The sequence below is a fragment of the Panthera onca genome, chromosome D2 (assembly GCF_046562875.1).
Source record: "Panthera onca isolate mPanOnc1 chromosome D2, mPanOnc1 haplotype 2, whole genome shotgun sequence".
In the NCBI taxonomy this organism is placed as follows: Eukaryota; Metazoa; Chordata; class Mammalia; order Carnivora; family Felidae; genus Panthera; species Panthera onca.
Window position 1 is genome coordinate 4697841 of NC_138349.1, and position 27093 is coordinate 4724933.

The 27093-nt window shown below is 56.0% G+C and overlaps 1 protein-coding gene across 13 annotated transcripts in view; it reads right to left on the minus strand.

The window, feature by feature from the left end:
* Positions 1 to 27093, minus strand: part of PTPRE (protein tyrosine phosphatase receptor type E) — a 162586-nt gene that overhangs the window by 31857 nt on the left and 103636 nt on the right. For 9 of the 13 annotated variants that reach the window (XM_078434965.2, XM_078434964.2, XM_060641199.3 and 6 more), the window contains 4 exons: positions 13228 to 13346; positions 6925 to 7024; positions 6563 to 6636; positions 4523 to 4659 (listed from right to left, as the gene is read on the minus strand). In XM_078434965.2, the coding sequence (XP_078291091.1) occupies positions 4523 to 4659; positions 6563 to 6636; positions 6925 to 7024; positions 13228 to 13339 (423 nt within the window). In that variant the 5' untranslated portion in view covers positions 13340 to 13346. Of the gene's footprint in view, positions 1 to 4522; positions 4660 to 6562; positions 6637 to 6713; positions 6877 to 6924; positions 7025 to 9872; positions 10034 to 13227; positions 13347 to 27093 lie in introns of those variants that run through there. The other 4 variants (XM_060641201.3, XM_060641203.3, XM_081790438.1 and 1 more) reach the window with 3 other exon arrangements.

Here is a 27093-nt window from a genome sequence, read left to right on the forward strand (position 1 = left end):
CTTCTCTACCCAAAATTCTTGCTTCTCTCTCTATCTCTCTCTCTCTCTCTTTTTTTTTTTTTTTGTTAATGTTTATTTATTTTGAGAGACAGAGGGAGACAGAGCATGAGCAAGAGAGGGGCAGAGAGAGGGAGACACAGAATCCGAAGCGGGCTCCAGGCTCCGAGCTGTCAGCACAGAGGCCGACGCGGGGCTTGAACCCACAAGCGATGAGATCACAACCTGAGCCGAAGTCGGACGCTCAACGGACTGAGCCACCGAGGCGCCCCTCACAATTCCTGGTTCTTATCAAAGCTGTCTTGACACTGATTTTCTGGACCTAACCTAAACAGAGAACCTGTGGCAACATTCTACAGACTTCTCTCTTTCTATACTCAAAAGCTTTTTGTCCTCACCCCTGAGAATAAAAACGAGGTATAACACTGTAATGGTGGGCGCATGATGTCATGCATTTGTCTGAACCCACACAACGTACCACACTGGAACCCCAGCTCTGGACGTCGGTCAGTTAGTGACAATGAGTCAACATCAGTTCTCATTTGGAACACACGTAGGGCGTGAACACGGGACACTGTTGATTTGGGATACTGTGGGCTAAGGGGGAATGCTGTACTCTATGCCCAATCTTTCCCTAAGCCTAAAACGGCTCTAAAAATTAAAATCTATGCAAATGATTAATTGAAAAAGAAAAAAAGAACCCAAGAAACCTCGGAAGGTGGGGTGGCTACGGTGCGGTATGTGGGGAGGTTGGAGGGTTAGGTGTCGAGGGGGGACCCAGCTCTGCCCATTCCCGCAGTGGCCTGAGACCCGGGATATGAAGTTGGGGTGGCGATCCCGGCTTTTTGGGCTGTGCGGGGGGCCACTTGGGGTGAGGCCAGGTGCTCTGTGTAGAAGGCATATCTCCGTCTCCAAGCGCACAGAATGACTGCCACCCCTCACTTTGTCCCGCTGTCAATCTGCCTGCAGACTCGAATCTCCGAGCTGCTCAGTGGGCACAGGGGAAACGGGGCAGCACCCGGGGAGGGCTCTGCCGCGACCGGGTCACCCCCACAGCGCTGAGCGGGAGCCGTGCAGGTAGTGATCGGTCAATAAATACCTGGCAATTGAAGGTGCAATTACATAAATTGGCCGAACAGGGTCGGCTGGTGTGCTTGCTTCTGGAGGTGGGATTTCATCTCGGTGAGCACACACAGGAGCCACAGGTCACGTCCCTGCCCCTTCCTCCCTCCTCTGCAGTGCTGGGCAGGTGGTAGCCAATGAGAAGAACAGAGAGCAGCCGGGTGTGGGCTGGTCCAGCATGCTCCAGGGGTCGGGTCTGGCTCACGCCTCCCCTGCGCCTTTCTACAACACGCATGCTAGGGCTGGGGCAGGGCCCCTGAGCTGGACAGACTCTGTCTGGGGAGGGGGTGTTCCTGCCCTGAATGGCACTCACTGGCCGGGGTTTCACTGGGGGGCCTGGGAGAGCCTCTGCTGGGATGGCACTCTATCATGGCGGGCGGAGACTGTGAGACTGGATGTCCCCAGGAGTCGTCCTAAAATGCATGGCAGCCCCAGACGCCTCTCCTGCAGACACTGGGCGAAGCTGGGCACACATCTGCCTCTTTTACGTGTTCGGACAATCCTACGGGGACAGGCAGCGTCCTTCTGGTACAGGCGAGCAATCCGAGGCAGGCAGAGGTGGAATCAATGGACCAAGCAAGCGCCCCAGGCTGGTAAGAGGCAGGCCGGCCAGCATTCACGCCTCGACCATGCCACCGAAGTGACCCAGGGCCAAACTCCTTCAGCTCACGGATGCTCTGGGTCGGCAATACACAAACGTCCAAACTCGTTTTGAGACTCGTCCGTCCCTTTCATCGTCTCTGGGACTGGAACTCAGGACATCAGGCGAGGAGGAGGAAGAGGGGAACAGCTGTCTAACTCAAGCGGGGTCATCACAGAGCCAAGAGTGGGCGGGTCCTGGAAGTCTCCAGGGCGCTTAGGAGACAGAAGCCACACAAACACGGCTTGAGACACAGCCAGCTGAGGAGCGCATGGGTCGCTTAGTCAGTGAAGCGTCCGACTTCGGCTCAGGTCGTGATCTCACGGACCGTGGGTTCAAGCCCTGTGTCAGGCTCCGTGCTGACAGCTCGGACCCTGGAGCCTGCTTCAGATTCTGTGTCTCCCTCTCTCCCTGCCCCTCCCCTGCCCGTGCTCTGTCTCTCAAAAATAAAACAAACAAAAAAGACAGGGCCAGCTCTCACTGGCGAGAGCAACAAACTGGGGTTCAGAGACTACAAGCAGCTTGTCCCGGGTCCCCCAGCGCCGGAACCAGACCCTCCTTCCCTCTGCAGATCTACTCATCCTTCACTGCCCAGAGGCCTCCAGTGGGCAGCTGGGCAGGGCAGGGCAGGAAGGGTGACGTACTTGCTTCGGGGGCAAACTCTGAAGTGGCACCATAAACCCAGGAATCCAGGTAAAATAATATCCAAATGCAACATTGAAAAAATTTTAAATTCAAAATTGAGGCATGATGTCGAAAACACCAAGCCTTTAAATAATGCCAGGACAGGTGACGGTGGGGTGACAACTCATGGTGTAGCCTGGGACCGCGGGAGAAATCAGTCGGAATGATCTTGTCTTCATTTACTATTTCGTTCGGCATGGATGGCCTGCATTAATTTTGATATTTTGGGGGCGCCTGGGTGGCTCAGTTGGTTAAGCATCCGACTCAGGCTCAGGTCACGATCTTGCAGTTCGTGAGTTTGAGCCCCGTGTCGGGCTCTGTGCAGACAGCACAGAGCCTGGCTGGGATTCTCTCTCTCTCTCTCTCTCTCTCTCTCTCTCTCTGTCTCCCTTTTTCTCTGCCCCTTCCCCACTCTCTCTGTCTCTCAAAACAAATAAACAAACAACACAAAAATTTTTTGATATTTTTGAATAATTGAAATACTATTTATCCCGACTGAGCTGCTCATGCCTGGGGCAGGTGCGTCGCCTGCCTGACCCTACTTCCAGCCCTGCTGCGTTGGAGTCGCCCTCACTTTAGAGATCTCAGCGGAGCTGGCTGGTTCTGACTCACGGTCCTCCTGCTGGCAGAAGGCCGACCCCCACGTCCACACGGGGAAACACAAGCACAAGGGGAAACAGGACAAGACAGGAGGGGACAAAGTCACACCGCTGCCAACTTGGGTAGTTACTGTGAACGCGGAGAATGAACTTCTCTCGCCAGGCTGACAGATTGCAAAACAATACTGCGTCGAGCTGTCTTTCAAGATGACCTAATTTCCCCAAAATAGAAGACACATTTGGAAACAAAGGGAAGCAAGGCAAAGGCGGGCGAGGCTCATGTTAAAAAAATAAGCAAAGTACCGATGCGACGCTCCGTCCCCTCCCGTGCCCTCGCGGGATGCTTCCGTGTGAAAAGCCACGCGTCTGCTGGAGTGCCGTCTCTGGATTAAATAGCTACACCGCACGCCGCTGGTTATGCGGCCCGCTGCCCAGAGCCCCTCTTAGAGGCCGGCTTAGAGGCCGGCTGCCCAGACGTTGGCCCTTGTGCCAGGGCCTGGGGCGGGGGGGGCAGCAGGCTAAGCAAGGCGCGGTCAGCGTCACCGGCCTCTCTTTGGGGCTCAACGCTGAGCACACGGCTGCGTGTGACGTGAGCAAGACGCACAGAGCTCACGAGGAACATGGTCAGGGGTAAACACTGAACGGCTAGACCCCAGATGAGTGTCCCCGGTGTCTCTCTTACCTGCCCCCCCTCCATGTGCCTCCCTCTCTCCCTCCCCCCATCCCCCAAATCTCCGTCTATCCAACAGAGTCACAATTCACAGGACATTGACGGAAACTTGAATCGCACGAGGCGAGGCGTCACGGACGCACCTTCGTGGTTTTTGTGGAGAGCTGGGGGAATCGGCTTGCTCCCGTGGGGACCGTCACAGTTGGTTAAAGCCGTGCTAGTTGGCTGCTGCCGTTGCCAGGTCCGCAGAGGCGATTCGCCCAGAACGGCAGTAGCTGGGTGATGCCCAGGAGAGGCTGGGGCACAGGTCGAACCGAAGCCCGTGGCCCCTCAAGCGGCCCCACGGCTGTTTAAGTCACGCCATGAGGGTGGTTCGCAAGAGGGACGTTTCCTTCACCCGTGAGATGCACGAGGTCTCCAAGGCCCGTTAGAAGGTGGGGGTGGGGGGGGGGCTCCACCGCTTTCCACACAGAACTGTCACCCTGCCGCCCGCTCGGGCCCTGGTCTTCCACATCAGGGAGACCGCCGTGTCCCTATCACGCTAGATTTTGGGACTCGGCACTACTCAGAGTGTCTGCGCTGGAAGGGGCCTTCGGGAGCCTCTCGCTCGACCGTCTCATCTTACGAATGAGCAACGAGGGGCGTGCGTGGACCTCGCAGGAGAAGCCAGGCGTCCAGAAACCCCTCTGGGACAGTGTGGTGACCCACGCGGGTGTGTGCGGTCTTTGGGACTATGTGCCCTGAAATGCGGTGCCACGTTTCCCAGGCCCCGACCCCACGAAAAGAACAGCAAGGAACCTTCAAACTCACGTTGAACTCCTCCCGAAAGCGCTTGCAGTCATCCGCCGACCGGACGCGGATCTCCTCCTCCAGGTGTGCCACGGGGATGGGGAAGTACTTCTTGGGCCCGGAGGGGGACCTGCTGAGAAGCATCACTCTTTGCTGCTCTGTGGGACCAGAAGACACATGGGGGCCACTCAGCCAGGTTTCCGGATGGCTGACTCATGAACCGGACGGACCAAGGGCACCCCGGAGGAATGACACAGCCAGAGGGTGGACGGTGCTCTCCGAGCGGGGCCCCGCGCAGCGGAGCGCAGAGGTCTGCCCCCTGCGATAACATCCACACCAGAGGGGCATCCCTCTGGCCGGTGTGACCTGCTCTCACCAACCACAGTCACCTCATCTTCCAGCTCAGCCCCCAGCCCCTGCTCCCTCCACCAAGGACCCGGGCACTCTCACACTCCAACTCACTTTTCCAGGCTTGAAATAGGGAGAAACGATTGCACGCTAATCAATATGGAAGAATAACTTTGGTTCAGGCGGGAAAGACAGGGAATCGGTTAGGATATGCGTCTCCCTCAGCCCTGTCTCCCTTGTGACAAATAGTCTGCTTGCTGAAACCCCACAAGCTCCAGAAGAAGTAAGAGAAACCCTCCTGGGGGCTCCTGGGTGGCTCAGTCAGTTAAGCATCTGACTTGGACTCAGGTCATGATCTCGCGGTTCGTGGGTTCGAGCCCCGCGTCGGGCTCTGTGCTGTTGGCTCGGAGCCTGGAGCCTGCTTCGGATTCTGGGTCTCCCTCTCTCTCTGCCCCTCCCCCCCTCAAATAAATAAATGTTTAAAAAAGAGAAAGAGAGAGAGAGAGAGAGAGAGAGAGGGAGAGAGAAACCATCCCTGCTTTGCGGGGAGCGGGCAGGGAGGCACTGACAACGAGGACGGGCCTCAGGAGAGATCCTTCCATCAACTCAGAGTGAGACAAAAGGAGAGATCGCTGGCAGGGGCTTCTCTTCCTGCAACGTGACTGATACTCTTGACAAAGTCCACGTGAACACTCTGCTGTCACTCCTGCAAAGGGCCTGTCCCCACCTGCAGAGCCTTTCTGAAGCCCAGCCAAGAACTCCTCACAGGGCTCGTTCCTCTGAGAGCAGACGCGTCAGAGTGAGTCTGGCTGGGCCTCTGGGCCTCGCCAGCCACACCTTCTTCCCTCCCTTTCAGGGCTGTTGAAACGTGCAGGGAGCGAGCTGGGGCAGGAAGGAGGCGCCCGCAGGCCACAGCGGCACCGAACGAGGTTCTCGGTGACGTTCAGGTCCCGCCAGCACCCCAGGACTGCCCTCCAGCCCCTTGCTAGGTCTTTTGGGGCTGACGTTCTTTTTTATCATCTGGGGGTCGATTCTACAATTCTGTTTGAAGGCTGACCGTACGTTTGCTCCCCCAAACCATGGAACTATTAGGTAGCAAGCTGACTAGAGGAAGTTGCAGTCACTGGTGTGAACCAATCATTCTGAAAGTCTCTGCCTCACCGAACTTTCTCAGCCACCTGCACTTGTGGGGAAGAGAAACAGTGTGCCTTGTAAGTAGCATTGAGGCACGGAACTGAGCCCAGAGCCTGAAAGACAAGGCTGGGAATGCCCTCCACGGGGACCTTCCCTGCCGCACACATTGGGGGATCAGCTCTCTTCCAGCGTCAAGATCCGAAAACGGTGCGAATTTCAGGCGAGCCCTTTAGAGCGTGAACCAGGCTGTCTCATCGTAGGGTGATTTTAAAGGGCTTCCTGAAAACTGTTACACGTCAAAACCCTGTCAACAGGGCAGGATGTGAACAGCGTTTCCAACAAAGCCACAAACGGAAAGTCTCCAATGTCTGTTTCATGGCCGAGGGAAAGGAGAAAAGTTTTGAAATGGTAAAATTCTACCATGGCAAACGCCAGCATTACACCGGGTAAAGGGAGACCCAAGTCTCAAAGGCGAAGGGGTTTAACGTTGCAACTAAGAGGCGGACGACGGCCCCCAGCAAACCCTCCCGGCAGCCTCCCCGCCCCCCCCCCCGCCGGCCCCCCGGCCCCGCAGGGTACCTTGTTCTTCCAGGATTCCGTTGGGCACCTTCTTGTCATTGGCGCTGACCACGGCTTTCCTCTGCTTCCTGAACCTTCGAGACACAGACTGGTTAGCCTCGGGCACAGGGAAGGTCCCCGGGACGCGGGGCCCTTGCGCGAGGATACCCACCAGGTGAGCCTGGAGAAGCTCTTTCTGCCGCTCATGGCTGGACCCTGCCACGCCGGCCCCCGGTCGCCAGCCCCGCTCGTCCCCGGCCCCTCCGGTCCCCAGCCCCGCCGCCCTCTGCCTGGGCCCACACCCGCAGTGCGGCCTGGAGGAGATCATTTCCTCATCAGAGCTGGTCGGGGCAAGTCCGCCCGCGCCCCGGGGACACTCCTACCTGAAGAAGTAGGCGGCGAGGAGGAGGGAGACGACTAACAGCAGCAGAGGCAGCAGCAGCCAGGCCAGCAGGGGCTGGGACGCGCGGGGGTCCGGAGGGCCTGCGGGCAGAGCCGGTCCCCATCACGATGGGACTCAGACGAAGGGGAAAAGGGGGTTTGGGCGAGGAAGGAGCCCCAGCACCAGACCACGCTTCCCCGTCGGCAAAGCAGGCCACCGCCCGGTGCCTTGTGCTCTCACCACGGATGAGATGAGCCGCCGTGACATGGGGGACAGAGCGTGAACTGAGGGGCCGGTGACTTTGACCCTGGTGAGGGCTGAGGGGCAGTGAAGGCATGACAGGGAGCTCCCTGCCCCCCTCAAGGAACCTGTTTCCCCGGGCCCGGGGCACCGGGGAGGGGGAAGAGGGTGGAGGGTCAGATGCCCTGCTGTTCTGGGGACAGCGTGGGGAGCTGCCAGGGCCACGCAGGGGCTCAGGGCAATGGGGGTGCAGCCTGGCCCGTGGGCTGGGTGGAGGTCTGTGGCCAGGCCACGACCAGGTCCCCTGAAGCTTCGAGCTCCCGATCTTACGGGTCCAGGCTGACTTTCCTCATTCAGAAGGACCCGCATCCCTGGACCAGGGGCCTTTGGCTGCCCAGGACCTGCCCAGTAAGCCCAGATTCTGAGGGGGCTCTGACAGGCTGGCTGTTCTGACTTAGCCCCTGCCTCCCCAGACTCCCACTCACCAAAATGCCCCCACTCCCAGGGAGATCTCGAATGCCCCCTCCTCCAGGAAGCCTGCTTGGCTCCCCTTCTGTGGATCCCAGAGAGTCTCTGTATGCCTCCAAGCACAGACCCTACTCTCTCGGAATGAACAGACCCTGGGGGCGACCGCCTTCACTCTGAGTCAGTGGACGTTCCTCAAAGACAACAATGGTCCTCCCATAGCTTTGTGTCTTCCCAAAGCTGAGCCCAGTGGGGGCACCGCGGTCCTGCAGCTTCCCTCCCCTGGCACCCCGTCCTCTTGTATCCTAAAGGTCCCTCCCCACCCCCGTCCAGGTTGTAAGCAAACCCCCCTCCGGGGCCTCACACTGGCTCTGGCACCTGTCAGTGGCCAAGGCACGTATTTCTAATAAATGCCAGTTTTTACTGATTCGAGTGACCGTCTGATGTAGAGGTGCACTGACTGAGAGACACCTGGTCTGTGATGAGGTGGCCCTGGATGCCAGAAGCCTGGCCAAACAAGACGCCCTCCTTCCAGGCTGAGCCAATGCCTCTCCCATCTGGCCAGGGACCAGTTCAAGTTGTAGGGCAAAGCCAGGGTGACACCAGGCAGAGCCTCTAAGAGCGTGTGCCCCAGTCCCTCTCCCCTGGCCCTACCTGCTGCAGAGCTCCCCTGGGGAGCTGACCCCGCGGGGGGGAGGGGGTGGGGTTTTGGGGGGGGGGGAGCTTCCACACTCGCCCACCCACGGAGGCCCCGCCCTGCTCTGCCAGGCCCTTGCAGCAAACTCAAGCCCGCCTGATGGGGAGATGCCTGACCCCGGGGGGCGGCGGGGGCCTGGGTGTTCCACTCCCCGACTGGGGTCCATCCCTGCCCTGCCAAATGCAACCACAGGGCACAGGCGGGTGCCCTTCTCTCGCCCCCCACTTCTGCATTTGCACAGACCTTGGCTGCCCCAGGCCAGCGTCCATCTTGGCAGTGACCGAGTGGTGAGCAGCCCGGTCCGAGGGCTGGCTGCACCTGGCTGAGGGTGTGGGCACTACCCGGAGCCTTGACGGGCACCTGGGCCACAGACAGCCCATCTCTGGGGGGCCTCATCAGGAGGCTCCAGGGTCCAGCCTCCAGGCTCAGAGGCTACAGTTACAGATGTGGGCTTTCCACAGCGTGCTCCTGAGGACCAGGCTGAATGACCCGAGGCCCCAGCGCAGGGCTGTGTGCATGGGCAGAATCAGGACAAATGTCAGCAGCTGCCTCTGTTCTCGGGGTGTGGGGGGGGAGGGGGCAGAGAACAGGTAAGATCACTCAGGGGCCGGCAGGCCTGGTGGGGCTGGGAGAACTGGGGAGTCCGTGCCCCGTCTGCAGGGGCGGCCCCACTGGGGTCAAGCAGAAGGTGGGCCCCCCACACCGTCCAGTTCTCCCGGCTCTGCCAAAAAGAAGAAACTCGTAGCTATTGTAAAACTTATCTGATTTTTAAATTCTGATAGGTAATTCAACCTAAATGCCATTTTGTGAAACAAAATGGTCCAGAATAAAAGCTCCGCGGGCTGGGCCGTGTCCCCTGGGCCAAGTGGAGTGTGAAAACACCGCAACAGCAACAAAACGGACGCCGTCCTCTATGGGGCCAGCTCTGTGGCTCGGCCTTGTCGCGCGGTCGTCTGTCTTGGCGAGCCTCTGGGTCAGCACACGCAGCCTCTTCGTCCTGCTTAACGGCTGCTTAGACTTCCACTTTCTGAACAACCCGAGATTTCGACAGACATTTAGGTTCTTTCCAGCTTTTTTTTTTTTTTTTTTTTTTTCTGTTACTTACGATTTCACATCGTGTATCTTTCTCTCTGGGTATCTTGAAAGTGCTTCCGCAGAAAGCTCCAGAAGGACACTTTGTGCGTCAGTGGGCACACACATCAAATCGTCATAGAAACTGCCAAGTTGCCCCCTGCAAAGTTTCCACCATCCGTGCTTACCTAGACTGGATGATGGAGCTGATCCCCCCTGGCTGTGAGCAATGCTTTTAAATTTTGCCAAACAGCTAAATGAAATGATACCACTGCAACCTGCCTTTCCCTACTTTCTACAGAGTAAAGCATCATTTCGTGATTAATAAAACAATCAATTGGGTATTTGCACATCGTTTGGTCATATATGCTTGCTTTGCCACTTTCCTACTGGGCTGTCTTTTTCTTATTAATTTTTAGGAAGCCTTCCTGCAATATGGACAACAGCATTTAATTGTACTGTTTGTGAGTATTTACCTCCAGCTCCTGCGTAAAGGAATGTCTCTTGATGATTATTTGATACATTTTGTTCAAGGAACAAACAGGGCTTCCGGTTATTGGCACATTGTGGCAATGTGCTGTGATCCCACCAGATGATCCTTCTTTCAGGGAACAAAGTTCCAAAGGGCACTTCCCGCGGGTCAGGCTCCCGTCTGGAATTCTAGGCCAATGGAGCCCGTCCACCTGCTGTCACCGAGACCTTGAACTGGAGCCAGCGTGGACTTGCCTCCTGGTTGTGTGACCAGCAGCCACTGCCAAAGCCGTGAAGCCCCGGGCAGAAACTGTAACAAGCTGTGAGGGACACATCTGTTCTCAGGGGCACGAGGTCGCTTCCCTGTCCCCGAAAGGAGCGCCTGACACCCACAGCCACCTTACTGGCCAACCGTTTTCTTTCCAAGTGAAGCGAAGAGGCCCAGGGGTGAGGCTGAGTCACCCTGACGGTGCCCTGGGTGCTAGCTAGGGAAACGCCCACGCAGCTCTCTTCTGGCTTCTCCGCTTTGGGGCAAACGATGCTCTGCCCGGTAGAATCGGGACACACTGTCCTCGGGACAGGTCTGCAGGGTCTCAGGCTGTGGAACAGCACCAGGGACCCAGCACCCAGGGGCCCTGCTTGAGATGAGGACAGTGACACGGGGCACCTGGGTGGCTCAGTTGGTGAAGCATCCAACTTCGGCTCAGGTCATGATCTCGCGGTTTGTGAGTTTGAGCCCCGCACGGGGCTCTGTGCTGGCAGCTCGGAGCCTGGAGCCTGCTTGGGATTCTGTGTCTCCCTCTCTCTCTCTCTGCCCCTCCCCCGCTCGCCCTCTGTGTGTGTCTCTCTCTTTCTCAAAAATAAATAAGTATTTTAAAAAATGTGAAAAACGTACATGAGGACAATAACAAATGCAGCTTCTGTCTGCTAGGGGCTCCTGTCTTTCCTTTTTTGCAGTTCTGGATTTCTCTGGTTGGCAATGTGAGGACAGGGCTGCTCCGGCCATCCTCTCTGGGGTCTTGCACCAATGACTTGAGCCCTACTTCGCCCTTCTCTTGGGGGCCAAGGGTGCATTTGTAGGTCACGTGTCTGGGCTCAGAAAATCACGTCAGGCCCTTGAGCTGCATGGGGGTTGAGTCCCTGATCCCAGCCCGAATGGGGCACTTCTAATTATCTCACTCAAGCTTTTTCTTCTGGAAGGAAGTTGATAATTTTTGTTTACCCAGCGCCTTGTGATAATCAAGTGTGATGCTGAATGCCAACCTAGCTGAGCCACGGGGTTTCAGATACGTGGTCCAACGCTGCTGTTCTGGGTTTCTATGAGGGTGCTGTTAGGATGAGATTCAGCATTTAGATTGGTGGTCTCTGAAAAGATTACACGCCTCCCCATGCTCCACTGTGGGTGGGCCTCACCCAATCAGTCGAAGGCCTGCAGAGACCAAAAAGGCTGGGCCTTTTGTGAGCAACAGGGAATCCTTCCTCCCTCACTGCCTTCCAACTGGGACATCACTCTTTCCGGTTCTGCAGCGGCAGCCTGCCAGCCTTCGAGCTCAAACCGGCTCCCTGGCCCTACGGATTTTGGACTCAACAGCCCTAACAGTCCTGTGACCCTGTTCCTTATAATAAATATAAATACAGACATAGATACAGATACAGATATAAATGAAACTATAAGCACATGTCTTACTGATTCTGTTTCTCTGGAGAACACTAACCGATACACCAAGTAATACCTTATCCGAGATGCCTTGAGTTTTATGCCTGGGAGTCTTGGGGGATGGACAGGGAAGGGACAGGGCAGGCGTGTAGGGACTGGCAACAGGCCGTGATACAGACTCAAGGGACCAGGCCTTGCTGGTTACAGGCTCCTACTAAGCCGGCCAGGGGACAGAGCTGGCAGCCACAGACGGCCTCTGGTCTCCCAGGGAGGCGTGTGGCGTTGCCCAGGGAGTCCGGGCCTAGTCCTTGGGGACCCTGAACTCATCAGTTGGGCACACATCCAAGAAAGAGATACCAAGGGACATTGAAAGGCCGCGTTTCCGGGCTGTAAGCGACTGGCGGGTGACGGGACTCCCCCGACACGTCCAGCCATCCACAGCAGTGGCCCACGTGGACGAGCCTCTGTACCCAGCTCGGCGGTCTCGTTCATGCTCACAGCGTTGCGAAAAGGAGGCACTGTTATTACCTCCGACTCACAGATGGGGATACTGAGGCCCGAAGAGGTTCAGGAACTTACTCCAGGTCACCTGGCCAGGTCAGCAGGAGCTGAACAAGGGTCACGTGATTCAAGAGCCCCTGCTCTCTCTGCCGCTTCTCCTCCCCTTCCCGTCAGCTTCGCACGGCCTTTAGTTCAATTCCGTGACGCCAAATCTACATTCTACAGAACCCACCCGTTTTAAGCAGAAGATCCAATGATTTTTAGTTAATTCCTAGTTGCCACTGCCACCACAATCCAGTTTTAGAATCTTCCCGTCCACCTCTCGTCCACCTGAGGTCACCTGGCCTTTGCCACACACCCCGCCCCCCCCCGCCCCCACCAGGCCGGCCAAGCGCTCAGGTACCTTCTCCTCCGTCACCCTGACTATTCCGGGCATTTCCTGTCAACGGAGATCACACAACACGTGGTCTCGCGTCTGGCTTCTTCCACTGAGCGTGTTTCTGGGGTCCGTCCACGCTGTCACACAGATCTGTTCACTCTTCCCCAGTCTCCACTCTAACTTTCAAACCACGGAAAAGGCAGGAGCACGGAGCGGTGACCCCCACGTATCTGCCACCGACTTTCTGATGGGGACCAGGCAGCTGGGTTGGCCTATGGCCCCGCCTACCTCCTGCTCCCCAGGGGCTCTTTCTCGAGCGGCTCCCCGAGGGAGGGTTGCTTCCCTCAGAAGGACTTCAACATGCATCTCTAGACACGCGTGGACTCTTCTTTTAAAAAAGTGACTCCAGCCACGGTACCAACATCATGCCTGAAAGGACTCACACTGATTTCTTGACTGGATCAACTGCCATGTCAGTGCCTAACTATCCCCTAGGCACTCGTCCACGTCCCCACTTGTTGAGGATCGCTAGAATCGGCTCCCCACGGCGGGGTCGGGACTGTGAACCCCTGCTCCCCCGCTTCCCACCGAAGCCGATACCAACTCTGAGCACGGGGTTGTGTTTGCCGCCCCCCGAATGCTAAGCTTTGTTCTGGTCAAATTCCCAAAAACTGGCTCGTGCGGCCAGCCTGCTTTTGAGAGGCGTTCCGTGTTCGATGCTCCTTCTCCTCCCCCAGCGGGGTCATCACCCCCGGTCTTGAGACCCTACCAGGAGGGTGGGGGATGGCAAGGGCAGGTGAGCGGCAGGCAGCTGGGTCCTCACCTGCGGTCGTAGAGGTCAAGTTGCTCTCCGCTGGGGTGGTCTCGTTGCCCTTGAGAGCCTTGGCGAAAGGCAGGCTAACACCTGCCAGGAGGAGCAGACAGAAGGGCTCCATGGCGAACCTGCAGGAAGCAGGGACAGGCTCAGAGTGCTCCCCGCCATGCGCCTGGGGCTGCCCCTCCTCCCCCCTGCCCCAGCCCAGGAGGGAACCTCACGTAAAACAGGGCAGTGGCGGGGGGGGGGGGGGTGAGGAGGGAGGGGATGACGGTGGGAAGGCTCTGGAGCACTGCTTAGCGAATCTGAGTCCGGGAGAGGGGTCTGTGCACACGGCTGGCACAGTTCACAGCTGTGCCATTTCACTGTAGAACGAGCCAGGTTAGTAACTCCGTGAGCTGCTCCCAGGTTATAAAAGCTCTCGAGGTTCTGGTTAACTTCTTTTTTGGTTTGTTTGGTTTGTGGGGGGAGGGGGGGAGGGGAGGCGAACAAGGATGTGGAGGAACCCGGAGAGGAAAAACCCTGAGCACACAAACAAGGAGATCTAAGATTCTGAGCGGCAGCCTCACGGACACTCAGCGAGGCCCTTGACCCGTTGCTTCTAGGTCGTCGCACGGTCAGGGCACCTGGGTGGCTCTGGTTCTTGATTCTGGCTCAGGTCACGATCTCTCAGTTCGTGAGTTCGAGCCCCGCGTCGGGGTCTGTGCTGACAGCTAGGAGCCTGGAGCCTGCTTCGGATTCTGTGTCTCCCTCTCTCTGCCCCCGTTCTCTCTGCACTCCCTCCCTCTCCCTCTCTGACCCCCTCAAAATAAATAAACTTGAAAGAATAAATTGCCACATGGCAATGATTTGTTCAACATTTGGGGAACGTGGGAACATTCTCTCGTGTCCACTGTGACACAGGTTAGGGTTTCCATTTGCATCATGAGAGCCCAGGGAAGAGCAGCCCCTGGGGAGCAATCTTGGGCTCAGGAGTTAGGCTACCCGGCGTGTGGTCACAGGGCCAGGGCCAGGGGGTTGGGGGTCCAGCCCACCCGCACAGGGTCCACCTCTGCTGTCCCCCTGGCCACAACCCACACCACCGGCCCTTGTTCTGAGTGCCGATCCTCACTGCCTCCCACCTGAGCCTCGGGGCCGGGGGGAGGGCAGGCCCCGGGCCCATGTGTCCCATACTCCGGAACCCGATGAGCCTTTCAAAGGCCAGCCAAGTCCTCCCGTCCTGAGGAGGCAACCACGAGATTGGAGATGGGCAGGCCGGCCTAGTCAGCGTTCTTCCGAGCCTCGCACTTGGCCTGTTCTCAGGAACTTCCCGCGTGGCTCTGGGGTGAAGGCCTTGCCCGTGACTGTTCTCCTGTCTGCGCTCCCAGGTGAGGCGCAGGGAGGCTCCCTCCCCGCCCAGGAGGGGCCACCTTTAGTTAGCTCATCTCTGAGGAGCCTCTTGGGAATGGAAGGAAGTCTTTACCGGGTGGGTGGGGACATGCACGGAGCAAACCCGGGTTGCCACGTGGCTCAACACGGGAAAAAGCAATCTTTCACCCAGGAGACCTGCAGGGCCACCACGGATCCCTGCCTGGTGCTCCAATTTTGCCAAAATACCTTAGGTCCTCGGAAAATGTGGCAAGGACCTCTAGGGGGTATGGGAGAGTCACCTCAGGGCAAGGCGTGCGGCTTAGTGAGATCTGGTGGTGACTGTGACTGTGGGCTCCCTCCCTCCTGACGCCCCCCTCCGTGGTCCCCTGGGGTGCCTGTCCCCTCAGACGTCACTTTCCTGCAAAAAGCCTCCCCGGGGCACATGGATGGACCGAGGCCCAGAAACACTGGTTCCTTGTAATTAGAGGAGACGCTTGAATGAGCACAAAAAGTCTAATCGCATTTCAGCAGTCACCACTGCTGAAATGGAACCATTCTGAGCAGACAATTATCCTAGAGCAACCATGATGGCCACAATCAATGCTTCCAACCTCTTTCCTCTTGTTTATTTCCCAAATACATTTTAGATTGTTAAAGTGAGCCACACACACGCGCACGCACGCACACACACGATAGCTTGTATCCCGTGAGCGCCTACCAGTGCTGGGCCCTTCCTGTGGACACTGCCCCACGACAACCCTCCAGGACTCAGGAACAGGCCCGAAGCGGGGGCAGAGGGGATGGAAGAGGCGTGAATGGAACCCAGGACCACCCGAGACAAAAGCTCTCAAGCCCTGACGGTCAGCTCTGCATAGGCTGCACCAGACAGAATCTGTTCTTGAACGACACTTTTACACAGTTGAATACACTGCAGAGTAAGTGATTAGGAAGTATTAACTGGTTTAATACAACTCAGAAATGCACACTTCCTAGTTGAAGCATTTGTCTTGCGATATGCATTCATTCAAGACCCTCCTCTCCAAATGCTCAACGACCTAAGAGAAAGTTGACACTTTCAGGCCGACAAAGGCCATCTCATCACCCATCAGACACCCAGGGGGATGGGTAGTGCCCCCTGGAGCAGCAGGTGATTTGCCCGCTGTGGCCAGCAGAGGGCACTAAACTTTGCAGAATTCAAACCCCCTTGAGTCCCTTTATTGCGATACTTATATTTCCAAGCCAATGACAACTTTCCTGTCCCTGGCGATTCACCCTCGGAGGGTTTGCGCAAGCTACCAATAAGCACAGACACGAATCGGCACAAAATAGTCCTTGAAGTAGTTTAAACCCGTGGTGAATTTTAAGGACTTGTATTGAACCTACCGCATGTTAAGTACTGTGGGCATACAACACGTTGCGTCTCAGAACAGAGATTATCAAAACAGTTTCCAACAAAGCAGCTTTTGTGTTTATTCTTATCAAAAGTCAGCCACCTATCAGTTTGGTTAGCACTGTTTTCTTATTCCACTTGATGCTTTTTTAATACTCTGCTGGGCCACTCTGGAGCAGGCCGACTGTCGGGTCCCAGAGCCGCGAAACTAAATACGATGCCGGTCCTGCCCCAACGCAGATTTGTGGAGCTGGAAGGAAGAGTGGAAACACAGCATCCCCTAGGACCCCCTGTCCGGAGATGAGTGTCCACAGTGCCAAGGAAGGAAGGTGAGTTAGTGATGATTCACTCCCCCCGGGACCGAATCGAGAAGGCCCTTGAATGTCGCGTTAAAGAGTTTGGGTTGGTGTTACAGGCTCGTTTTCCACAAGCAACCTACATTATTAGAGCCACTCAGAGGTATTATAAGAAGATGCCAATTCCTGAGCCCAACTCCAGACGTATGAAATCCAAATATATGGAGAGCGAAGGGTGTGGTATAGACAACCTTGGCTGTGAGCAGCGAGCTGCCACTGAAGTTTCCAGAGAGAGTGCCGGAAGCCGGTCACAAGCCACAAGAGGCACGGCGTAAGCCTTTGCCTCCCCAGAGTGGTTGGGGGCATGGGCATCCCCTGGGAGCATACTAGGGATGCCGCATCTCAGACACAGCGGGACCTCCTCCTACGCAAGATCTCCAGGCGGCTCCCATGCACATCAAAGCTGAGACGTGCTGGTTACACAGCAGAGTAGGAAGGTCTGGACTAAGCCAGGACAATGGGAACGGCAAGGAGGGAGGGATTTGAAAGGGGCTTCAGAGGTAGAATCCGTGTGAATGGTAGTCAGCTGGACGCGGTGTTGACTGGGGCACCAAGGCACTGGGATTTCCATCTTGGGAGATGGAATGCCATGGGGCATCGTTCGTTAGCTGAGATCTGGAGACTGGGGTCCCCAGTCTGGGGATGGAGTGGATTTTGGCCTGGAGTATACAGCAATAATACAAGCTACCATTTACTGAACTCCCCAGAAGTGTGATAAGCTATCTGAACTTCTGGGATAAGTTACCCTCACCATCCCTCACCGCAATCCTATGAGAGATGCCCTGCTGTCTTCGGAGATGGCCTATTGACTCTCCGGGTCCCGAGAGCACTCTAGCAGAGTGCCAACAGGAACTGTGTCGAGGACCTGGGACCACTCTGGGGGTGTGTAGAAGGGCAGAGGCCAGGCCTCGGTGCCCAGCCAAAGGAGGCCATTACCCTTGGGGACAGGAGTAGAGGAGTTGGGCTGGGCGTCTGGCAAATGGCGGCCAGGGAACAGGAGAACAGGAGGCAGGTGCAGGTGGAGACCCCAAGGCAGGAGAGGGATTCTTCTGACCCGTCTACATCCCCCAGCCCTTGCTCACATGCTTCCCCTCACCGGATGACCCCTGTCCCTTCTGCCTTGATCCCACCAACCTTTGAGGTCCAGCAAGCCAAAGACACTCTCTCTTCCTGGGATCAGACCGCCCGGAATTGTTCAGAGTCATTTGGACATTGGGTCTCCCAACCAGACGTCGAGCCTCCTGGGGACTGGGGACATCTGCCTCCTCCAAGCTGGCTTCTCCAGCTGACAGGGACCTTCAGGGCTTTTGAGGGTATGGAGTCCTCCCTGAGCTAGTGTCTTTGAGGAAGGGCCACCCTGCTGAGCCTTCCGGTGTTGGGTGTCCCGCAAGGACTGAGCCAGACTGCCCCCTGCAGTTCCAAGATGGTAGTGTTTTCTTTCTGCAGCTCAAACCCATCACGAGTGGTTCACACGCCTGCTGCTTCTCAATTACAAGACAGACTCCGTTCCCTCACAAAGGAGCAGAGCTAAATATTTGTTCTACCCTTAAAGGAGAGCCCCTGGGATGGGCCACGTGTAATTTCTCATCCAAAACAGGACCTCCGAGAGCAAAAGAGAGGCTGAAACAGTTAAAGCCATATGCTTTCCTACAGTATTTCATTAGTGGTCAGCATTTGGTTTTATTAAAATGGGAACCCACTAAGTAGTTTCTATGCAAAACCTATCTTTAAAAATAAAAAAAAAACACAAACAACCCTTTCTAGAAAACAAAACTAACCTACCAGTGCACATTAGAGCCATGGTTTATTTTATAAAAAACGTTTCTTGTATTGATTATATGAAAATAAAATGAGAACATGAACAGAACACCTACTCTTGGTACATATTCACCTGCTTCAATTGCCTTCTCAGCCTTGTCTGTTCTTTTAATTTTTTTTTAATGTTTATTTATTTTTGAGAGAGAGACAGAGTGTGAGTGGGGGAGGAGCAGAGAGAAAGAGGGAGACACAGAATCCAAAGCAGGCTCCAGGCTCCGAGCTGTCAGCACAGAGACCGACGTGGGGCTCGAACTCACAAATCGTGAGACCACGACCTGAGCTGAAGTCTGACACTTAACGGACTGAGCCACCCAGGCACCTCACCTTGTCTGTGCTTAATACATTTCACTTTTAATATATTTTCAATATCCTTAATATTTAAATTTTTTCACAAAATTGTCTGCAAAGTTTTCAAAGGAACATCTTGTGAGCCCTCATCATTCTGTTTGCTTTATTCTTTCCTTGCTTTCATAGAGAAAGATTTTAATGTCTTCCTGTTCATAACCTATGTTTTCATCAGTTGTAATTGTAAAACTTTAAAACGCTGAGGGGTTTTTATTGGTGGTTGTATTTTCCGGTTGCATTTACTTTTACTAAATATTTCTGACAAATTCAGAATGACAGGCAACCAATACTTGGAGCCTTGTTTATAGAAACATTTGCCGTCTTTGTAGGATACTTAGATTGATTTACTGAGCGACTTTTTGAAGCCCCAAGCATTTCTGAGCTCTGATGGGGCGGGAATAGAACATGCCTGTTCCCAAGCTAAGTATTTTTCAAAATTCAACATCAGCTTCATTACATAATATTTCAGTTTAATTCCCCTGCAAGCGTAGCTGTTGCTAAAATCTGACATCTACAGCCTCTATCTTCTCTGCCAGAATATTTACTTGGCGTGGGCGCAATTAAAAATTATCTGTACATCACAATCAAGTCCAAGTGTGGGACGTTTACCACAAACGCCGAGGTCCGCCAGCCCTTATATACTTCTATTATCCCACCAAACAAATGCACGCGTCCTCGGTGTTGAATTCTTTCGTGGCATTTCCGGTGACATTAGCAATCAGGTCAGGTGTTCACCTTTCACAGAAGGAGCCTCCCACTCGTCGTTGGATTCCACGAAGCGGACGAAAAACAACGGCGCCACTACGGGAATTAACTCGTTTTCCGTTTGCAAAGGGCACCGATATAAAACCGGTTATCATCTGACGGGTTGTGAAATGCACCTGCTATTGGGAGCACTGATGGCGATCGCTTCACCTCCCGTAAGTGCGCAATGAGACCTGGAATTGATAATGATCTTGACTCGCTATGAATAGTCATCTGATCTAAATAAACAGCCCTTGCTTCCCAGGGCCGTGTGTAAAGCCCCTTCAATCCATCATCCTGGGGCACAGAGGTCGTTGAGTCACCCTTCAGGGGAAGCGGTTGCTTCTCTTAGAGGCTTTTTTCCCTCTCACGGCTTCTCTGTGGTCAGCGGCACCAGTTCGGACCCCGACACAGAAGGTAAATGCTGATGGATATTTTGTGCAAATTGTAGCCTCATCATCAACTTTCTTGAAAACAGAGACTCAGTGCTTAACGTGTGCCCTTTTCCACACTTCATTCCTGACGGACGGGTTTAGGGCAAATTCATAAAGTGTTATTAAAAACTAATTAACGCAAAAAGATGTAGATTTACGCCCGACGGTAAATGCCCAAGCAAGTGTCGTGAGAGTTCAGACTGTTGTCTACAAGTTTTATGGCAAAACTCTTTTGCCTCTGTTTCCTGCAACTATGTCAAAATCCTGTAATCTCTCATTTTCCCCATGGATCCTGATGACCAGTGGCCCCTGCCATGGCCTGGCCATGACCAGGGGCCATGGCAGGGGCCACTGCTCAGCTGGCGGGTACCACAGGTGGCCTGCGGGGGGCCTCAGCCTCAACTACTTTTCCCACCACACAGGGGTCAGAAGGAGTTAGCACCCAACCCACTCTTGTCCAAGCTCATGCCTTCTTGTCCAGCCACGTGGTGTCCTCCAAAGGGCACTGCTGTCCCCACTGGGCTAGGGGAGGGTGGGACAGAGTGGAGAGCATGGCTGCTCGTGTTTCAGAGGTGATCGCCCCTAAAGAGAGCCCATCCCTTCCCGTGGGTCCCTTGCCCTAAGATGAGACCCTGGAGAAAGTGCGATAGCCAAGGGGACAGGCCACCAAGCCCTTCTTGGGCTCCTTCAGTGCAACTTTTCATAACTAAAATTCTCACTTTTAATTGCAATGAGATGGGAAATGTGGAAGAAACGTGAACATGGACAGGATACAGGGACAAGAAGCAAAGAAGCAAAAATAAAAAAGCAAGTAATGAATAATAAGAGGCCGTCGCAGCGAGAGAGGTCACTACGGGAGCCTGGAGAAGACTGTGGAAGGAGCATGCACGGAACGTAGTAGGATGTTGGGAATCAGCCCGGACTCTCCAGGAGTGCGATTCTGAGGCCAGTGTCATAAGGACGAGTCCTTGTTCTTCCTTCTCTCACCAAAATACACCGCGGGGCTCACCCTATCCAACCTCTTCCAACTTCTTTTGTCCTGAAGGTCACAGCTGAGCCGGCTAGTGAACACAACCGTGTTCACACCTGACTGCTGGCTTGACCCCCCCTCCCCCCCCACCGCATCTGACAGTCACACTCACGGGTCCTTCATGCTCCCCAAAGGCCTGTTTGCCCATCACCCAGAGGAGATGCGTTTTATCAGAGGACCACCGCGGCGACCCATCAGGAAGGTTAATGTGGAGGGGGCGCCTGGGTGGCTCCGTCGATTACGCATCCGACGCCGGCTCAGGTCATGATCTTGTGGCTCCTGAGTTCGAGCCCCGCGTGGGGCCCCGTGCTGACAGCTCGGAGCCTGGAGCCTGCTTCGGATTCTGTGTCTCCCTGTCTCTCTGCCCCTCCCCTGCTCGTGCTCTGTCTCTCTGTCTCTCAAAAATAAACGTTAACCAACTTTTTTAAAACACAAAAAATGAAAGGAAGGCCAATATGGAGGGAGAATCCCTGCCCAAAGCACCTGAGCAGGAAAACAGGGGCACCCACACGACAAAGCCCCATCCATCGGACTTTGGGACTCGGCAGTAGTAGCTGAAAGATGGCAATAAAAGTGGGAAACGCGCGGCCCTCTCCCCACCTCTTCTTCTTAATAGGAGAGACACCCACGCTGAGGCTCACCCCCTCCGCCGACCTTCTACTCAGAGGAGTGGACAATGGAGGGGAAGATGGCGGACCCCAGGGGCTGGAACCACCAGGACACTAACACCAGCTGGCGACTGGAGCCACTTGCGGGACGCCAGCCCAGAGGGGTCAGAATCAGAAGGCTGCCTAGGGCGAAGGGGTCTCTTCTCAGGTGAGCAGCCGAGCAGTCCAGGGGGTAGTGGGAGAGGAGGCAGAGGCAGCATGAGCTGGGGGGGGGGGGGGGCAGCGGGTGCCAGGGGCAGAGAACACGGCGCCTTCAGGAAGCCCCCGAATCTGCACAGGAACCGGGAGACCCAGTGTCTCTGGTGGCAGGACTGACTGATGATGGCAGCGTTTGAGGACGTCGGGGTGGAGGGTGGGGGAAGCCTTCCAGAAGGACTGCTTTGAAGCGGAAGCTAACAACACTGGGCAGAACGATCTACGCCCTGGGGCTTCTTGGGGGCGGGAGCCGCTCTCAGGCACGTCCATCTGGCACAGCGGAGAGGCTTGATGAACGTTCTTGAAGGAAATAGGTCATCAGGGGCGATCGCGGCAGATTTCTCTCCATCTCATCAACCCAGGTCGGTTTTCAAAGAGAATGGGGCCTCCGAGGCTGGGCTCGTTGTGCTTCCGTCTCCCTGTCTCTGTCATCCTCTCCTGCCTCCTTCTCTCCTCTCCCTGGGCCAGGTGAGAGCCTTCGCCAGAACACTTCACCCCTGTGACCTTGCTTCCCGATGAGTAAGACAGGAGGACCCGTGAGATAATGTGCATAACTCTTGAAACTGGGCTGATTTTACTTAAACCACTGGGCCCCCCTGTGAACCAGGCACCATCGTGCTGCCAGCACCGACCGAGAAGGCCTGCTCCCCCATCATTTCCTTCTGGAAGCAGCCAGGGCTGTGGGGGAGCACCTGCTGTTTCCACAGTGGAGCCCCAGTCCCAGAGCCTGGGCCCCACTCTGCGGCCCTGGCCGGGAATGTCTACACCCACGTCTGCTCTGTTCTCTTCTGGGGAGGTCGGGTCTTCTTCTGAAGGGTTGGGGGAGACAAGGGGCCTCTCCCTTTGCAGATGAACAATTTCAGAGACAGCCCTGACAGATCTGACCGTGGCCAGGCAGATGCCTGAGAGTCGCCAACGAATGCAGGTCGGTGCCACGATGTCGGCAGCTACGAAAGCCCCAGACCGGCCTTAGAGACACCTTAGACGAGCCCAGGCTCCGAATCCAAATTCAGCCCCAACCTGGACACACACTGTCGCTTCCTCGCCCTTTGTGTGAACGGCTCGTGATTCCACTGGAACACGTGTGTGATTCAACACATTTTTCTGGAGTCAGAAATAGACTAAAGCTTCTGTCGGAATCTGGCATCATGAAGAAAGGAGACGCACAGGCCTTAAGCGGTACACCCCCCAGAAGGAAGTGCACCCAGGGTCCCTCCACATCCATCTGACCTGCAGTGACTGCGGTCAAGGACAGCGCCCTAGGGCAGTGAGCACTCATGTGACAGGTCAGCTGTGCCTCCTTCTTCCAGACGGCCCGTGGGCCCAGAGACTTCGGTGTGAATGCCCACGCCGGACTTCGCTCACAGTAGGTGCTCAGTCAACGTTGGTGGCCGGTGATGTCCCCCAGTACCATGGCCCCACCGGGTGCCAGGAAAAGGTAGAGCTTGGGGAACTATGTGGTTCTGCCGTAAGTCTGACGTAAGTCTCTGAGAACCAGCCTAGGCAACCTCGGAGCTGCTCCCTCTGGCTCAGACACCAAGTCACCAGGCGCTTTCGGCACGGGCACCCTGTGGGCATTCAAGTCAACCATCACACAGGTCCCTGGCCAGGCTCAGCGGGAGGAGTCCAAGAGTCAAGGATGGAGACGGCCAGGGTCTTATCTCTACCTCCGAGAATTTGCCATCAAGAGGCCTGCAGGGTAGATAGAACCGCTGGACGGCTTTTAGGTCAAAAGGGAAAACGGAGTGGAAGCCAGTCCCCAGGGGCAGTTGTGACCAGGAGGAAAGCCTGCCAGGGGCACTTGCATCAGCCAAGGAGAAATGGAGCAGGAAGGGCTTTTCCAGGAGCAGCTTCGGCAGGAGAAGAAGCACAGGGGCAGGGTGGGGGGTGATCCACGCGTGGGCGGCCAGGGCCTGAGGGCCACAGGACGGATGTGACGGCAGCAGGGTCTCCAGGCCTCCCAGTGTCGGGGGCTTTTTCCCGGAGCAGACCCACACTTCCAGCCCAGGTTTGCTGCTCTGTGAATGAAGGCGCCAGAAGCTGACAGCCAGGAACCTTGCCTTTCTGGCCCTGGTCCTCCAGCGGGTCACTTAGCCGTGGCGGGAGACAGTCCCCGGGAGCAGAACGGGCTGCCCCTTCTGCTCGGCGACAAGCTTCTTCCAGCCGGGCAGTGGCCAGCAGCCGTCTGAACGTTGCCCGCATGCGGGGGCAGATGCAGAACCGAGCACATTGTGCGCCCCGCTCCCCCAATCTTTCCCGGGAATGTGGGTCACAGTGACCTCCAGGGGCAGCTGGATAAAGAAGACAATGGCGCACTCAGAGCCCAGGCAGGCAGTGGTCAAATCCCCGAGCGCGGCTGCTGGTGCGCCTTCCAGAAGAGAGGTCACCTCACGTCACCGAACGGGAGGCAGGCACGCCACACGGCCGTGAGATCCCTTATTTACCTGCGGGGGGGGGGGGGGGGGGGGGGGCAGCTCCTCACTCCTCCCCTGAGTCTGCAGAAGTGGGTAAGAATGTCTGCTGCTCCTTTCTAGAAGGTTCTGAGGATAATGTATGTGACAGGCTGGTGAAGCTTAGCGTTCCCCAGGAATCCAAGGATTCACATCGTCACTGCTTCTGGTCTCCAGAGCCAGAGGGAAGCCCCCAAGCTCCCGGTCAAAGTCAGAGGCACTCCAAGGTCGCTGACAGCCCTGACATGTTCCTCTATGCCATGGCTCTCGGCCTCATCATTTCTGCCCAAAGTCCCGCCCCTTAGCAGCCACCTCTGCCTACCTGGCAGGGGCAGTATCTCTGATCCAGGCTGGGCCCTCTCTCTGTGCCGGCTTTTCCAGGCCTTTTCAGAGGAGGGCAAGCAAAAAGAGAAAGACCAACCATTAACCCCTTTCGGGTGGTCTTCAGCTGCTTTACAGACCCTTCAGGTTCATCTGTGGACCAGGAAATGCAAACTGGAGCTACACTTTCCCCAGCCCCCGCCACCCCGCACCCACCCGCTTGCTGAGGCTACTGTAATTAGGCACAGACGCACCCCCACCTTCTGGGTTAGGAAGCAAAGCGAAGGCCAGGAGACCCAGCCAAGTCCTTTTGTTTACTGAGAAATGTCAAGAGCAGGAAGTCAGTCAGCGGCAACCCGGACGATGACAAATGGGGACCCTTAATGTTCCCAGAAAACGGCCAAGTCCTTCTCTGCACCTACAGGTGGGGGTTTCTCCTCGACACCTGTGGGGTTCAGGTCTGCGAGGGGTGAGTCCTGGGGCACGGGAGATCCCTCCGCCCAGCAGGCAGCCGAGAACAGACGGTTCTGGGAAGACAGTCACGGCAGGCACAGACGGGTGGGCGAGCCTCGTCAGCCTGCTCCCTCCGGAAACAGACTGGGAAGGACACTGCCAGTTTGCTGAAACCTTGGCCGCAAACACAAGTCAAGCACGTTCTGCCACCAGGCACCAAAGTAAGCCCCCCCCCCCCCCGCCACCAGGCCCCTGCCATCGTGTCGGCCCCCGGTGAATCCTCCAGGAACCTGGGACCCCCCTGAGCCTCGGGGGGCCTTGCCTGCCCGCATGTCTCGTACCTAATGCCACCGTGCCTGTTTTCCATAAAATCAGGGCAACATTCCTCACAGGGCACGATTATCATTTTGTCATGCACTGGGGAAGCATAAAACCTCAAAGAACAAAGAGGTGTCCTCACGGTAAAGGAGAAACAAATCTAGGCCTCTTCTGAGCTTCAGGTATGAATACACTTACATGGTTGAAAGACTCAAATAATAATAATAAAAGCCCCGAAAGCAGTCAAACTTGCAGCCTCAGCACATTCCAGATGCACCCACGGTGAGCCTGCCTTTTTGGAGGTTTTGCTTGTTAAAAAGAAAATAAAAGATGAGAAGGGCATATGCTTTTTATCCGAGTTGGGGAAAGGCTGGAACTTAATTGCTTTTGAACAATTAAGCAACTGCAAACATCTAAATGTGAAACCATTGAGACATCACGGAAAAGAGAAGGGCAAAGAAGTCCACTTGTTAGGAGAGAAAAAGGGGGAAAATCCAGAAAGAAATGGCAAGGAGATGCCCGCAGGGGTCGGCGTCACCCACGATGCCCTCCAGGGTCCTCTCGTCTGACCCTCCTCTGGCAGCCACCGAGAGAGGCAGGGGCCGCCTCTGCCTTGACAGGCGAGGACACGGAGGGCAGAAACAGTGTGGTGCCCGCCCACCAGCCCCGGGCTGTCAGGGCAGAGAGCTGGCTCCTTTTGGAGACCGAAGCACCCCCCAGGCTCTGAGGGGGTGAGACCGCACAGTTGCCCACCGCGCACACACGTGGAGTCTGGCTGGGGTTCTCTGGCATACGCAGAACCCCCGGGGGGCCAGGAGAAGAACCCTGAGCCCATAGAATTGTGCGGTGGGACCCGCAGAAGTCCTGGGTTGTGGGGTGACCCGTGGAAAGAAGCCAGGGACACCCGCCTCCCTCTCCGTACACCCTTGCCTCTCATACCCCATATACACAGGCCAGGTGTGTCCAGAGATGGCTGAGGTCCCTGGGGAATACACAGCATGCCCTGGAGGAGGGGCCTACCCGGAAGGCTGGGGGAGCTGAGGAGGCGTGGAGCCCCCAGATTCCCTGCAGCAGGTCGTGGGGGAAGTCTGGCTGGACGCCCAGGGCCCTGCAGACAGCACCGCTCTCGGCTCACATGGGCAGAGGAGACCTGGGGAGGCAGGTCTCCAGAGAAGAAGGGGCTGTGACCTGCAGGTCAGCGTGGGGTCCCTCAGGCGGCTGCCGGCCCATCCGGGGGAACCGGTCTCTGCTAGAGACTGTGTGTCCCCCACTGAACCTCAGCTAGCTCCGCCCTGGGCCTGGGACCATCGGGTACCAAACGCACCGAGTCCGGGACAGACACACCAGTGCAGTGACAGCTTAGAGGACATTGAGATCAAGTTCCCTCCTCAGTTAGGAAGCTACGCACAGGCAGTCAAAGAACTTTCCAGAGAACTGCACTTTTGTTTTTTTGTTTTGCACTTTCTCACCATGCAAGTACCAAGCGACATTTTTTCTTAAACGAGAGCCGAGGAGACGCAAATTATTTTCACAAGTTGGAGCCGATCACATTGTACGTAAATCACTGGGCACGACGCAGCAGTGGGATAAACTAAGAACAAACGGTATGTCTTAGAAGGTCTCGGTGGGCCTTCAACGTGGAGCGTTGGAAGCAAAGTTGTTTTCAAACAGGCGGCCTCCCTGGCTGTGAGCCCCTGCACCGGTGCCCCGCCTCCCCTCCGTAACCGCAGGCTCAGTGCTCCCCAGGTGGATGGAGTTCCCAAGGAAGCTGCTGGCCATGTAGTCAAAGCAGAGGTTAAGGGGGGCTCTTTGGGTTCTTGATGCTGCTCTTCCTCAACATGGGGTTTATGAAAAGGCAGTTCTGGAAGCAGAATCATTAGGCCCTCCTCTCCGGGTTCATCAGGACCTCCTGGGCCCCTGCCGCTTCTCGGCACAACCCTGAGACAAAGCATGTCCCGAGACAGGGCGCATCCCCAAGACGAGGTGCATCCCTGAGACAAGGC